This window comes from Salvelinus namaycush, chromosome 19 (assembly GCF_016432855.1).
Source record: "Salvelinus namaycush isolate Seneca chromosome 19, SaNama_1.0, whole genome shotgun sequence".
NCBI lineage: Eukaryota > Metazoa > Chordata > Actinopteri > Salmoniformes > Salmonidae > Salvelinus > Salvelinus namaycush.
In genome coordinates this window covers 2,245,178-2,261,178 of record NC_052325.1, presented here as the reverse complement: position 1 = coordinate 2,261,178, position 16,001 = coordinate 2,245,178, and the positions used below count along the sequence as shown (strand labels likewise).

At 42.8% G+C, this 16,001-nt stretch overlaps 1 protein-coding gene across 1 annotated transcript in view; it reads right to left on the bottom strand.

The window, feature by feature from the left end:
- The window catches only part of LOC120064520 (integrin alpha-V-like), a 92,300-nt gene that overhangs the window by 51,207 nt on the left and 25,092 nt on the right, over positions 1–16,001 (bottom strand). The window contains exons 6-10 of the mRNA XM_039015134.1: positions 15,252–15,297; positions 5,548–5,670; positions 5,135–5,179; positions 4,508–4,551; positions 2,151–2,207 (exon numbers count right to left, since the gene is read on the bottom strand). Of these exons, the coding sequence (XP_038871062.1) occupies positions 2,151–2,207; positions 4,508–4,551; positions 5,135–5,179; positions 5,548–5,670; positions 15,252–15,297 (315 nt within the window). The remainder of the gene's footprint in view (positions 1–2,150; positions 2,208–4,507; positions 4,552–5,134; positions 5,180–5,547; positions 5,671–15,251; positions 15,298–16,001) is intronic.

The window sequence follows — 16,001 nt, the reverse complement described above, 5'->3', positions numbered from 1 at the left end:
TGTGGACTGTAACGGACGCTCTGTCTCCGTGTGGACTGTAACGGACGCCCTGTCTCCGTGTGGACTGTAACGGACGCTCTGTCTCCGTGTGGACTGTAACGGACGCTCTGTCTCCGTGTGGACTGTAACGGACGCTCTGTCTCCGTGTGGACTGTAACGGACGCTCTGTCTCCGTGTGGACTGTAACGGACGCTCTGTCTCTGTGTGGACTGTAACGGACGCTCTGTCTCTGTGTGGACTGTAACGGACGCTCTGTCTCTGTGTGGACTGTAACGGACGCCCTGTCTCTGTGTGGACTGTAACGGATGCTCTGTCTCCGTTTGGACTGTAACGGACGCTCTGTCTCCGTGTGGACTGTAACGGACGCTCTGTCTCCGTGTGGACTGTAACGGACGCTCTGTCTCCGTGTGGACTGTAACGGACGCTCTGTCTCCGTGTGGACTGTAACGGACGCTCTGTCTCTGTGTGGACTGTAACGGACGCTCTGTCTCTGTGTGGACTGTAACGGACGCTCTGTCTCTGTGTGGACTGTAACGGACGCTCTGTCTCTGTGTGGACTGTAACGGACGCCCTGTCTCTGTGTGGACTGTAACGGACGCTCTGTCTCCGTGTGGATTTTAACGGATGCTCTGTCTCCGTGTGGACTGTAACGGACGCTCTGTCTCCGTGTGGACTGTAACGGACGCTCTGTCTCCGTGTGGACTGTAACGGACGCTCTGTCTCTGTGTGGACTGTAACGGACGCTCTGTCTCTGTGTGGACTGTAACGGACGCTCTGTCTCCGTGTGGACTGTAACGGACGCTCTGTCTCTGTGTGGACTGTAACGGACGCTCTGTCTCTGTGTGGACTGTAACGGACGCTCTGTCTCCGTGTGGACTGTAACGGACGCTCTGTCTCCGTGTGGACTGTAACGGACGCTCTGTCTCCGTGTGGACTGTAACGGACGCTCTGTCTCCGTGTGGACTGTAACGGACGCCCTGTCTCTGTGTGGACTGTAACGGACGCTCTGTCTCCGTGTGGACTGTAACGGACGCTCTGTCTCCGTGTGGACTGTAACGGACGCTCTGTCTCCGTGTGGACTGTAACGGACGCTCTGTCTCTGTGTGGACTGTAACGGACGCTCTGTCTCCGTGTGGACTGTAACGGACGCTCTGTCTCTGTGTGGACTGTAACGGACGCCCTGTCTCTGTGTGGACTGTAACGGATGCTCTGTCTCCGTTTGGACTGTAACGGACGCTCTGTCTCCGTGTGGACTGTAACGGACGCTCTGTCTCCGTGTGGACTGTAACGGACGCTCTGTCTCCGTGTGGACTGTAACGGACGCTCTGTCTCCGTGTGGACTGTAACGGACGCTCTGTCTCTGTGTGGACTGTAACGGACGCTCTGTCTCTGTGTGGACTGTAACGGACGCTCTGTCTCTGTGTGGACTGTAACGGACGCTCTGTCTCTGTGTGGACTGTAACGGACGCCCTGTCTCTGTGTGGACTGTAACGGACGCTCTGTCTCCGTGTGGATTTTAACGGATGCTCTGTCTCCGTGTGGACTGTAACGGACGCTCTGTCTCCGTGTGGACTGTAACGGACGCTCTGTCTCCGTGTGGACTGTAACGGACGCTCTGTCTCTGTGTGGACTGTAACGGACGCTCTGTCTCTGTGTGGACTGTAACGGACGCTCTGTCTCCGTGTGGACTGTAACGGACGCTCTGTCTCTGTGTGGACTGTAACGGACGCTCTGTCTCTGTGTGGACTGTAACGGACGCTCTGTCTCTGTGTGGACTGTAACGGACGCTCTGTCTCTGTGTGGACTGTAACGGACGCTCTGTCTCCGTGTGGACTGTAACGGACGCTCTGTCTCCGTGTGGACTGTAACGGACGCTCTGTCTCCGTGTGGACTGTAACGGACGCTCTGTCTCCGTGTGGACTGTAACGGACGCCCTGTCTCTGTGTGGACTGTAACGGACGCTCTGTCTCCGTGTGGACTGTAACGGACGCTCTGTCTCTGTATGGACTGTAACAGAGATTCCAAGAGGAACCCTCAAAACAAATCAAATGAATTATGTCAACATTCCTTTCATCCTACGGGCTCAGAGTCGGTATCCGCGCACGCATGCACGCACACACATGTAAAACCACTACCATCTCATACCGTACCTGTGTTCCTGTGAAGTTCAGGACAGACTGCATATTCCTCCCATTGAAGATGTTCACCTACATGGCAAGACAAAATAATGACCTGGTTTTCCACCCACAACGGCTTACACACTTGACTCTACGTAAGAATAGTCAACGTAGTTGATTTAGTCTGGGTGTGTTTTAGCCATGGCAATAATAGTTGCCTATAGCACACGCAGCATAGATGCAGTAAAGAGATACATTGAACTGACCAAAACAATGGAAATGCCATGGCAACCCCACTCACGTCCCCCCCCCCGCCCTTAAAAATGTGCCTACATTTAAGCTATTGTTTAAATGTGTATTTCACACTATTTGGGGTAAAAATCAGAGTGTAATGTATGGATGTTAACCCCAACACATGTTTATGTCATCGTCACTAATCAACTGTATTACATTTCAAAATGGCTTCAAGTACCACCACCGATTTCTATATGGCTAGCTATGCTACCAGCTTATATGAACAGAAGTTAGCGTTTAGCAGATATTTTTTAGTAAACTGAAAATAACTATTTCTAAATATTAGTCTAAATAGATCTAAATTGGGATTTTAGTAACCAGCCTGTTTGAACACAAAAATCATGACGAATATGAAGAATAATAAAATAATAATAAAATCTGAATTTTCGAATATGCGCCAATTATGGAGTTCCTTGTTCTTCCCTCACGGTCTGTGTGCCATTGACCTCTTTAACACATGTATAGTACAGCTTTCAAAAATATTTTAGCTCAATGTCGGGAAAGCATTCAGACCCCTTCACTTTGTAGCAAATGTATATAATAAAAAAATTACACAAAAACGGAAATTTCACATTTACATAAGTATTCAAACTCTTTACTCAGTACTTTGTTGAAGCATCTTTGGCAGTGATTACAGCCTTGAGTCTTCTTGGGTATGACGCTACAAGCTTGGCACACCTGTATTTCGGGAGTTTCTCCCATTCTTCTCTGCAGATCCTCTCAAGTTCTGTCAGGTTGGATGGGGAGCGTTGCTGCACAGCTATTTTCAGGTCTCTCCAGAGATGTTCGATCGGATTCAAGACCTGGCTCTGGCTGGACCACTCAAGGACATTCAGAGACTTGTCCCGAAGTCACTCCTGCGTTGTCTTGGCTGTGTGCTTAGGATTATTGTCTTGTTGGAAGGTGAACCTTCGCCCCAGTCTGAGGTCCTGAGCGCTCTGGAGCAGGTTTTCATCAAGGATCTCTCTGTACTTTGCTCCGTTCATCTTTCCCTCGATCCTGACTAGTCGCCCAGTCCCTGCTGCTGAGAAACATCCCCACAGCATGACACTGCCACCACCATGCTTCACCGTAGGGATGGTGCCAGGTTCCCTCCAGATGTGACGCTTGGCATTTCGGCCCAAGAGTTCAATCTTGTTTCTCATGGTCTGAGAGTCTTTAGGTGCCTCTTGGCAAATGCCAAGCGGGCTGTCATGTGCATTCTACTGAGGAGTGGCTTCCGTCTGGCCACTCTATCATAAAGGCCTGATTGGTGGAGTGCTGCAGAGATGGTTGTCCTTCTGGAAGGTTCCCCCATTTCCACAGAGGAACTCTGGAGCTCTGTCAAGGTAATTATCAGGTTCTTGGTCACCTCCCTGACCAAGGCTCTTCTTCCCCGGTTGCCGGGTGGCCAGCTCTAGGAAGAGTTTTGTGGTTCCAAAATTCTTCCATTTAAAAATGATGGAGGCCACTGTGTTCTTGGGGTCCTTCAATGCTGCAGAAATATTTTGGTACCCTTCCCCAGATCTGTGTCTCAACACAATCCTGTCTCGGAGCTCTACGGACAATTCCTTTGACCTCATGGCTTGGTTTTTGCTCTGACATGCACTGTCAACTGTGGGACCTTATATAGACAGGTGTGTGTCTTTCCAAATCAGGTCCATTCAATTGAATTTACCACAGGTGGAATCCAATCAAGTTGTAGAAACATCTCAAGTATAATCAAAGGAAACAGGATGCACCTGAGCTCAATTTCAAGTCTCATCGTAAAGGGCCTAAATTTTTATGTACATAAGTATTTTTTTTGTATTTTTATACCTGTTTTCGCTTTGTCATTATGGGGTATTGAGCATAGATTGAAGATTTTTTTAAATATTATCCATCTTAGAATAAAACATAAGAAAATGTGGAAAAAGTGAAGGGGTCTGAATACTTTCCGAATAAAGGTTAAATGAAAGGTTAATCTCTCGTTGACAGACTACGTAAATATTGAGCATCTGACAAAAATACGCATAATTTTGGTTCTGGGTTAACCAAGATTAAATGAAAGCTAAATAATAAATAAATAATTGTTATATACACAATTCTGTTTGTATATATGAGCTCATAATACTTACATAGCCCAGAGCTTTGTCTCCCCTGGGTACTCCGGTAATGTAATCTGTACAACAGAAATAACAGAAATAATGAATGAGATTGAATTGAACTGTTCTATATAGAATGTTAAAAATAGATCACCATTGAACTGTTCTATACAGAATGTTAGAATGAGATCACCATTGAACTGTTCTATATAGAATGTTAGAATGAGATCACCATTGAACTGTTCTATATAGAATGTTAGAATGAGATCACCATTGAACTGTTCTATACAGAATGTTAGAATGAGATCACCATTGAACTGTTCTATATAGAATATTAGAATGAGATCACCATTGAACTGTTCTATATAGAATATTAGAATGAGATCACCATTGAACTGTTCTATATAGAATGTTACAATTAGATCACCATTGAACTGTTCCATTCTGGAACATTAAGTATCAACCACAGAACTAAGACATTCCACAACACATTACTGTACCAAACCCAGAGATTACAGTACGGAGCATTCCACTTTTACAAGTCACAAAATAACATGAGTAGGTGAAAGGCCATGTACGCAGTACTAAACAGAGGAAGGAGTGTAGATGGAGACAGAAGAGACATCAGTAGATGGGAACAGTGTGATGGCCAAGTCTTACCATCTTCTCCGTCAGCATTGAAGTCACCGACAGTCACAGAATAACCTGGAAGTTAAACATAAAATAAATACCAAACAACCCAGAAGATATGGTGCCAGCGGAGTAGAGTACCGTTAACGTACTACATTCTACAACAACAGACCACGCACAGTTTCACAACATTTACTAAATCCTCTGCCACAAAACCCTAAGAGCTCATTAAATTCTTGAACGATAGTTTTGAGCCTCTTACAGAGCCAAAACAAGAGCTTCAACACCACTTGAGAAAATGCTAATCAAAATGAACAAACATATAATTAACCAGAAAGTGAATACGTCCCAAACGGCATTCTATTCCCTACGGGCACCTGGTTAAAAGTAGAGCACTATAGAGGGAATAGGGGGCCGTTTGGGACTCAGCCAACAGGACTTACCTAAATAACTGTCATCGTACTGAGCGCTGGCAGACTTAGTGGTCAGCTGGTTACTGTAAGGAGTGTAGTATTGTCTATTGAACCTGGTGATGATCTCAGAGATATCATCACTTATCAGCTGACCTGTGGAAATAACATACAGCGTCGTACATATCACCTCATGTTATTAATAACATACAGCGTCGTACATATCACCTCATGGTATTAATAACATACAGCGTCGTACATATCACCTCGTGTTATTAATAACATACAGCATCGTACACATCACCTCATGTTATTAATAACATACAGCGTCGTACATATCACCTCATGTTATTAATAACATACAGCGTCGTACATATCACCTCATGTTATTAATAACATACAGCATCGTACACATCACCTCATGTTATTAATAACATACAGCGTCGTACATATCACCTCATGGTATTAATAACATACAGCGTCGTACATATCACCTCGTGTTATTAATAACATACAGCATCGTACACATCACCTCATGTTATTAATAACATACAGCGTCGTACATATCACCTCATGTTATTAATAACATACAGCGTCGTACATATCACCTCATGTTATTAATAACATACAGCGTCGTACACATCACCTCATGTTATTAATAACATACAGCGTCGTACATATCACCTCGTGTTATTAATAACATACAGCGTCGTACATATCACCTCATGTTATTAATAACATACAGCGTCGTACATATCACCTCATGTTATTAATAACATACAGCGTCGTACATATCACCTCGTGTTATTAATAACATACAGTGTCGTACATATCACCTCGTGTTATTAATAACATACAGCGTCGTACATATCACCTCATGTTATTAATAACATACAGCGTCGTACACATCACCTCATGTTATTAATAACATACAGCGTCGTACATATCACCTCGTGTTATTAATAACATACAGCGTCGTACATATCACCTCATGTTATTAATAACATACAGCGTCGTACACATCACCTCATGTTATTAATAACATACAGCGTCGTACATATCACCTCGTGTTATTAATAACATACAGCGTCGTACATATCACCTCATGTTATTAATAACATACAGCGTCGTACATATCACCTCATGGTATTAATAACATACAGCGTCGTACATATCACCATGTGTTATTAATAACATACAGTGTCGTACATATCACCTCATGTTATTAATAACATACAGCGTCGTACATATCACCTGTTATTAATAACATACAGCGTCGTACATATCACCTCGTGTTATTAATAACATACAGTGTCGTACATATCACCTCGTGTTATTAATAACATACAGCGTCGTACATATCACCTCGTGTTATTAATAACATACAGCGTCGTACATATCACCTCATGGTATTAATAACATACAGCGTCGTACATATCACCTCGTGTTATTAATAACATACAGCATCGTACACATCACCTCGTGTTATTAATAACATACAGCGTCGTACATATCACCTCATGTTATTAATAACATACAGCGTCGTACATATCACCTCATGTTATTAATAACATACAGCGTCGTACATATCACCTCGTGGTATTAATAACATACAGCGTCGTACATATCACCTCATGTTATTAATAACATACAGCGTCGTACATATCACCTCGTGTTATTAGAAGGATAAAGTAATCCTTCTAACCCCCCCCCCCCCTTAAAAGAGTTAGATGCACTATTGTAAAGTGGTTGTTCCACTGGATATCATAAGGTGAATGCACCAACTTGTAAGTCGCTCTGGATAAGAGCGTCTGCTAAATGACTTAAATGTAAATGTAATTAATAACATACAGCGTCGTACATATCACCTCGTGTTATTAATAACATACAGCGTCGTACATATCACCTCGTGTTATTAATAACATACAGCGTCGTACATATCACCTCGTGTTATTAATAACATACAGCGTCGTACATATCACCTCGTGTTATTAATAACATACAGCGTCGTACATATCACCTCATGGTATTAATAACATACAGCGTCGTACATATCACCTCATGTTATTAATAACATACAGCGTCGTACATATCACCTCATGGTATTAATAACATACAGCGTCGTACATATCACCTCGTGTTATTAATAACATACAGCGTCGTACATATCACCTCATGGTATTAATAACATACAGCGTCGTACACATCACCTCGTGTTATTAATAACATACAGCGTCGTACATATCACCTCGTGTTATTAATAACATACAGCGTCGTACACATCACCTCATGTTATTAATAACATAAGGGCTTTCTACTCCTTAATGACAAAGGTTATGAAAGCAGGGTCAGGGGGGGTGAGAGAGGGTTTATGTAGCCTAATTTGTTTTGGTCTAAATTGTGCTTCTGCTTACATTTTTGACCAAACAAATGCTTCAAGGTTCACAGAATGTGAGAGTCTAATATATACTCGAGTGTACAAAACATTAGGAACACCTTCTACTATTGAGTTGCAGGCTGGCATGGCACCCATACAAATGTTTAGCGTTTTTAATTCCACCCCTCCCAATTCAAATTCTCTCAGTGCCTACCCAGCATCGCAGCAGCCAATGAGCCGCCCCGCTACCAACAACTTTGACAGCTTTTAAAAAAGGGCTGTATTTGCTCATTTGACTCACAACAGGATGTTGCAACTAGCAGGCACACCCAAAGGAAAACAACATCTCAAAATGTTCTCTGGGTCAGAGAATTTTTCACAGAATTAAAGGAGACCACCCAGCTAACAATCCTAGGGAGAATGTTACACGGTTCCCATGTTCTCAGAGTACAACATATTAAATGTCCTAGACACATTTCGTGGGAATATTGTAAGAACATTCCTGTGTCCAGTTTCCTGAGGGTTAGGAGAAAATTCCATCAATGTCCCATCAAACATACACAGGACATGGCTGCTTTGTTCTCACAACATAAGATATGAAATGTTATAGAACATAAGATATTAAATGTTATAGAACATAAGATATTAAATGTTATAGAACATAAGATATTAAATGTTATAGAACATAAGATATTAAATGTTATAGACACATTGCAAGAACATTCCTGTGTCCAGTTGTCAGGACGTCTCCTGATGGTCCCAAAGTTAACATATTGTCACTATTGCCCAGCCCATCAAGGCCCTGATTGGTCAACCACTGTTACTGTTGCCCAGCCCATCAAGGCCCTGATTGGTCAACCACTGTTACTGTTGCCCAGCCCATCAAGGCCCTGATTGGTCAACCACTGTTACTGTTGCCCAGCCCATCAAGGCCCTGATTGGTCAACCACTGTTACTATTGGCCAGCCCATCAAGGCCCTGATTGGTCAATCATTGTTAACTGTTGCCCAGCCCATCAAGGCCCTGCTGATTGGTCAACCATTGTTAACTGTTGCCCAGCCCATCAAGGCCCTGCTGATTGGTCAACCACTGTTACTGTTGCCCAGCCCATCAAGGCCCTGATTGGTCAACCATTGTTAACTGTTGCCCAGCCCATCAAGGCCCTGATTGGTCAACCATTGTTAACTGTTGCCCAGCCCATCAAGGCCCTGCTGATTGGTCAACCACTGTTACTATTGCCCAGCCCATCAAGGCCCTGATTGGTCAACCATTGTTAACTGTTGCCCAGCCCATCAAGGCCATGATTGGTCAACCATTGTTAACTGTTGCCCAGCCCATCAAGGCCCTGATTGGTGAACCACTGTTACTGTTGCCCAGCCCATCAAGGCCCTGATTGGTCAACCATTGTTAACTGTTGCCCAGCCCATCAAGGCCCTGATTGGTCAATCATTGCCCAGCCCATCAAGGTCCTGATTGGTCAACCATTGTTAACTGTTGCCCAGCCCATCAAGGCTCTGATTGGTCAACCATTGTTAACTATTGCCCAGCCCATCAAGGCCCTGATTGGTCAACCATTGTTAACTATTGCCCAGCCCATCAAGGCTCTGATTGGTCAACCATTGTTAACTATTGCCCAGCCCATCAAGGCCATGATTGGTCAACCATTGTTAACTGTTGCCCAGCCCATCAAGGTCCTGATTGGTCAACCACTGTTACTGTTGCCCAGCCCATCAAGGCCCTGATTGGCCAACCACTGTTACTGTTGCCTAGCCCATCAAGGACTTGATTGGTGAACCACTGATCCACATCACATCTTGTTACTGTTGCCCAGCCCATCAAGGCCCTGATTGGTTGGTGAACCTCTTGGTTCACGGCATTCAGATCTTCCTGCTACGTCAACATGTCCATCTCAGTTATCAGTTCATTAGAATATTCGAGAGCCTGGGACTATCAAGCATTTTTTTGAGTTATTGACATCAGCCTTGTTCTGTTCAATGTTCTCTCCCTATATAGCAATCTAAATACCCCAATTCATGTTGTTAAGTTCAGAAGAATAGAAGATAATAAGGCAGAGATGCAAAGAAAAAGCCATATCTCAGATTGGCCAATAAAAATAAACAATTAATATGATAAAAGAAGAACACAAACACTGGACAGAGGAACTCTGCCTAGAAGGTCAGCATCCCGGAGTCGCCTCTTCACTGTTGACGTTGAGACTGGTGTTTTGCAGGTACTATTTAATGAAGCTGCCAGTTGAGGACTTGTGAGGCGTGTGTTTCTCAAACTAGACACTCTAATGTACTTGTCCTCTTGCTCAGTTCTGCACCGGGGCCTCCCACTCCTCTTTCTATTCTGGTTAGAGCCAGTTTGCACTGTTCTGTGAAGGAAGTAGTACACAGCGTTGTACGAGATCTTCAGTTTTTTGGGGAATTTCTCACATGGACTAGCCTTAATTTCTCAGAACAAGAATAGACTGACGAGTTTCAGAAGAAAGGTCTTTGTTTCTGGCCATTTTGAGCCTGTAATCGAACCCACAAATGCTGATACTCCAGATACTCAACTAGTCTAAAGAAGGCCAGTTTTATTGCTTCTTTAATCAGAACAACAGTTTTTAGCTGTGCTAACATAATTGCAAAAGGGTTTTCCAATGATCAGTTAGCCTTTTAAAATGATGAACTTGGATTATCTAACACAACGTGCCATTGGAACACAGGAGTGATGGTTGCTGATAATGGGCCTCTGTACGCCTATGTAGATATTCCATTAAAAAAATCAGCCGTTTCCAGTTTCAATAGTCATTTACAACATTAACAATGTCTACACTGTATTTCTGATCAATTTGAAGTTATTTTAATGGATTAAAAAATGTGCTTTTCTTTCAAAAACAAGGACATTTCTAAGTGACCCCAAACTTTTGAACGGTAGTGTAGAAGTCTAGGAAGCTGAGCATCTCAAACATAGAGCTGAAGTCGGAAGTTTACATACACCTTAGCCAAATACATTTAAACTCAGTTATTCACAATTCCTGACATTTAATCCTAGTAAAAATTCCCTGTCTTTGGTCAGTAAGGATCATCACTTTATTTTAAGAATGTGAAATGTCAGAATAATAGTAGAGAGAATTATTTATTAAAGCTTTTATTTCTTTCATCACATTCCCAGTGGGTCAGAAGTTTACATACACTCAATTAGTATTTGGTAGCATTGCCTTTAAATTGTTTAACTTGGGTCAAACGTTTCGGGTAGCCTTCCACAAGGTTCCCGCAACAAGTTGGGTGAATTTTGTCCCATTCCTCCTGACAGAGCTGGTGTAACTGAGTCAGGTTTGTAGGCCTCCTTGCTCGCACAGGCTTTTTCAGTTCTGCCCACACATTTTCTATAGGATTGAGGTCAGGGCTTTGTGATGGCCACACCAATACCTTGACTTGGTTGTCCTTAAGCCATTTTGCCACAACTTTGGGTCATTGTCCATTTGGAAGACCCATTTGCGACCAAGCTTTAACTTCCTGACTGATGTCTTGAGCTGTTGCTTCAATATATCCACATAATTGTCTTTCATCATGATGCCATCTATATTGTGAAGTGCACCAGTCCCTCCTGCAGCAAAGCACCCCCACAACATGATGCTGCCACCCCCGTGCTTCACGGTTGGGATGGTGTTCTTCGGCTTGCAAGCCTCCCCCTTTTTCCTCCAAACAGAACGATGATAATTATGGCGAACAGTTCTATTTTTGTTTCATCAGACTAGAGGACATTTCTCCAAAAAAGTACGATCTTTGTCCCCATGTGCAGTTGCAAACCGTAGTCTGTTTTTTTCATGGTGGTTTTGAAGCAGTGGCTTCTTTCTTGCTGAGCGGCCTTTCAGGTTATGTCGATATAGGACTCATTTTACTGTGGATATAGATACTTTTTTACCTGTTTCCTCCAGCATCTTCACAAGGTCCTTTGCTGATGTTCTGGGATTGATTTGCACTTTTCGCACCAAAGTACGTTCATCTCTAGGAGAAAGAACACGTCTCCTTCCTGAGCGGTATGACAGCTGTGTGGTCCCATGGTGTTTATACTTGCGTACTATTGTTTGTACAGATGAACGTGGTACCTTCAGGTGTTTGGAAATTGCTCCCAAGGATGAACCAGACTTGTGGAGGTCTACAATTTTTGGCTGATTTCTTTTGATTTTCCCATGATGTCAAGCAAATAGGCACTGAGTTTGAAGGTAGGTCTTGAAATACATCCACAGGTACACCTCCAATTGACTCAAATTATGTCAATTAGCCTATCAGAAGCTTCTCAAGCCATGACACCATTTTCTGGAATTTTCCAAGCTGTTTAAAGGCACAGTCAACTTAGTGTATGTAAACTTCTGACCCACTGGAATTGTGATACAGTGAATTATAAGTGAAATAATCTGTCTGTAAACAATTGTTGGAAAATGTACTTGTGTCATGCACGAAGTAGATGTCCGAACCAACTTACCAAAACTATAATTTATTAACAAGAAATTTGTGGACTGGTTGAAAAACAAGTTTAATTGACTTCAACCTAAGTGTATGTAAACTTCCGACTTCAACTGTAACTCTCTATCGTCTTTCTGAAATCAACACAACATACCATGTTGAACCACATACTGTTATACCATGGTGAACAAACGTGTGTCTGATTAGGAATCACATCAGCTCTCGTCATCGCATTTATATCTGGAACATTCCTAATTTGACGCCGAAACAGAAACACGGCCCAGGCTACCCCATCAAAGCCTCTTATCTGTGACTGTCTTCATGATTCAGTACTTCCTCTTATCTGTGACTGTATTCATGATGCAGTACTTCCTCTTATCTGTGACTGTATTCATGATGCAGCACTTCCTCTTACCTGTGACTGTATTCATGATGCAGCACTTCCTCTTATCTGTGACTGTATTCATGATGCAGCACTTCCTCTTACCTGTGACTGTATTCATGATACAGCACTGCCTCTTATCTGTGAATGTATTCATGATGCAGCACAGCCTCTTATCTGTGACTGTATTCATGAGGCAGTACTTCCTCTTACCTGTGACTGTATTCATGATGCAGTACTTCCTCTTACCTGTGACTGTATTCATGATGCAGCACTTCCTCTTACCTGTGACTGTATTCATGATGCAGCACAGCCTCTTATCTGTGACTGTATTCATGATGCAGTACTTCCTCTTACCTGTGACTGTATTCATGATGCAGCACTTCCTCTTATCTGTGACTGTATTCATGATGCAGTACTTCCTCTTACCTGTGACTGTATTCATGATGCAGCACTTCCTCTTATCTGTGACTGTATTCATGATGCAGCACAGCCTCTTATCTGTGACTGTATTCATGATGCAGCACTTCCTCTTATCTGTGACTGTATTCATGATGCAGCACTTCCTCTTATCTGTGACTGTATTCATGATGCAGCACTTCCTCTTACCTGTGACTGTATTCATGATACAGCACTGCCTCTTACCTGTGACTGTATTCATGATGCAGTACTTCCTCTTACCTGTGACTGTATTCATGATGCAGTACTTCCTCTTACCTGTGACTGTATTCATGATGCAGCACCTCCTCTTATCTGTGACTGTATTCATGATGCAGCACTTCCTCTTATCTGTGACTGTATTCATGATGCAGCACTTCCTCTTATCTGTGACTGTATTCATGATGCAGCACTGCCTCTTATCTGTGACTGTATTCATGATGCAGCACTGCCTCTTATCTGTGACTGTATTCATGATACAGCACTGCCTCTTATCTGTGACTGTATTCATGATACAGCACTGCCTCTTATCTGTGACTGTATTCATGATGCAGCACTTCCTCTTACCTGTGACTGTATTCATGATGCAGCACTTCCTCTTATCTGTGACTGTATTCATGATGCAGCACAGCCTCTTATCTGTGACTGTATTCATGATGCAGCACAGCCTCTTATCTGTGACTGTATTCATGATGCAGCACTTCCTCTTACCTGTGACTGTATTCATGATGCAGCACAGCCTCTTACCTATGACTGTATTCATGATACAGCACTTCCTCAACCATGTATGTATGTTTGGTGGGACGTTGATGGATTATTCTCCTAACCCTCAGAAAACTGGACACGTGAATGTTCTTGTAATGTTCCCATTAAACGTGTCTAGGACATTTAATATCTTAAGTTCTGAGAACATGGCAACCCTGTTCTTGGTACGTTCTATTTGACATTAAGGAAATGGTCTCTGGGAAACATTCCTTGCACATCACAGGAACATTCCTATGAGACTCTTAAGGGAATGTTCTCTAAAGTTGTGGGAATGTTTGTTGTTAGCTGGGCAGTCACTCCTGCAAGCCAGTGTCATGATCTCACAAACTACTGCTCACTTGTCAGCCGAAGAGCTGCATTGACCACAGCTTTATTTAGGCAGTCAGAGCACTACCACATTGACAACAGCTATAGTTAGGCAGTCAGAGCATTACCACATTGACAACAGCTATAGTTAGGCAGTCAGAGCATTACCACATTGACAACAGCTATAGTTAGGCAGTCAGAGCATTACCACATTGACAACAGCTATAGTTAGGCAGTCAGAGCATTACCACATTGACAACAGCTATAGTTAGGCAGTCAGAGCATTACCACATTGACAACAGCTATAGTTAGGCAGTCAGAGCATTACCACATTGACAACAGCTATAGTTAGGCAGTCAGAGCATTACCACATTGACAACAGCTATATTTAGGCAGTCAGCGCATTACCACATTGACAACAGCTATAGTTAGGCAGTCAGAGCATTACCACATTGACAACAGCTATAGTTAGGCAGTCAGAGCATTACCACATTGACAACAGCTATAGTTAGGCAGTCAGAGCATTACCACATTGACAACAGCTATAGTCAGGCAGTCAGAGCATTACCACATTGACAACAGCTATAGTTAGGCAGTCAGAGCATTACCACATTGACAACAGCTATAGTTAGGCAGTCAGAGCATTACCACATTGACAACAGCTATAGTTAGGCAGTCAGAGCATCCCCACATTGACAACAGCTATAGTTAGGCAGTCAGAGCATTACCACATTGACAACAGCTATAGTTAGGCAGTCAGAGCATTACCACATTGCCAACAGCTATAGTTAGGCAGTCAGAGCATTACCACATTGACAACAGCTATAGTTAGGCAGTCAGAGCATTACCACATTGACAACAGCTATAGTCAGGCAGTCAGAGCATCCCCACAAATTCCCTGAATCACTACATGCCTCATCTCAGAGGAGAGCCACACAGAGCCCAGCGTGTCTGATAATACCCTGGCATAGTAGACCTGATCCGTAAATATATAGAATTACACATCACTTACCTTGCCAGTAGAAACTACCAGGGCCTCCAACAACCACCCTGTTATTCTGTTGGAGAGAGAGAAAGAAAAAATATATATTTGAAAAAGATAAAATAAAGAAAAACAAATATAAAAAGAAAGAAAGAGAGAGACATAAGTTATGTTATTCTGAAAGAAGGAACCAAGACAAGAAGGTCTGAAATAGAATCCAAGCACCGGAGAATAATAGTTTATAATAATGTTTTTAATTTATCTATTTTATTTATCTATTGTTGTATGGAACACTGCAAAGTATGCACCTTGGCAAAGAGGACACAAAACACACCTTAACAAAGAGACCAAGAGGACACAAAACACAAAACACACCTTGACAAAGAGACAAAGAGGACACAAAACACAATACGCACCTTGACAAAGAGACAAAGAGGACACAAAACACAATACGCACCTTGACAAAGAGACAAAGAGGACACAAAACACAATACGCACCTTGACAAAGAGACAAAGAGGACACAAAACACAATACGCACCTTGACAAAGAGACAACGAGGACACAAAACACAATACGCACCTTGACAAAGAGACAAAGAGAACACAAAACACAATACGCACCTTGACAAAGAGGACACAAAACACAATACGCACCTTGACAAAGAGACCAAGAGGACACAAAACACAACACGCACCTTAACAAAAAGACCAAGAGGACACAAAACACAATACGCACCTTGACAAAGAGGACACAAAACACAATACGCACCTTGACAAAGA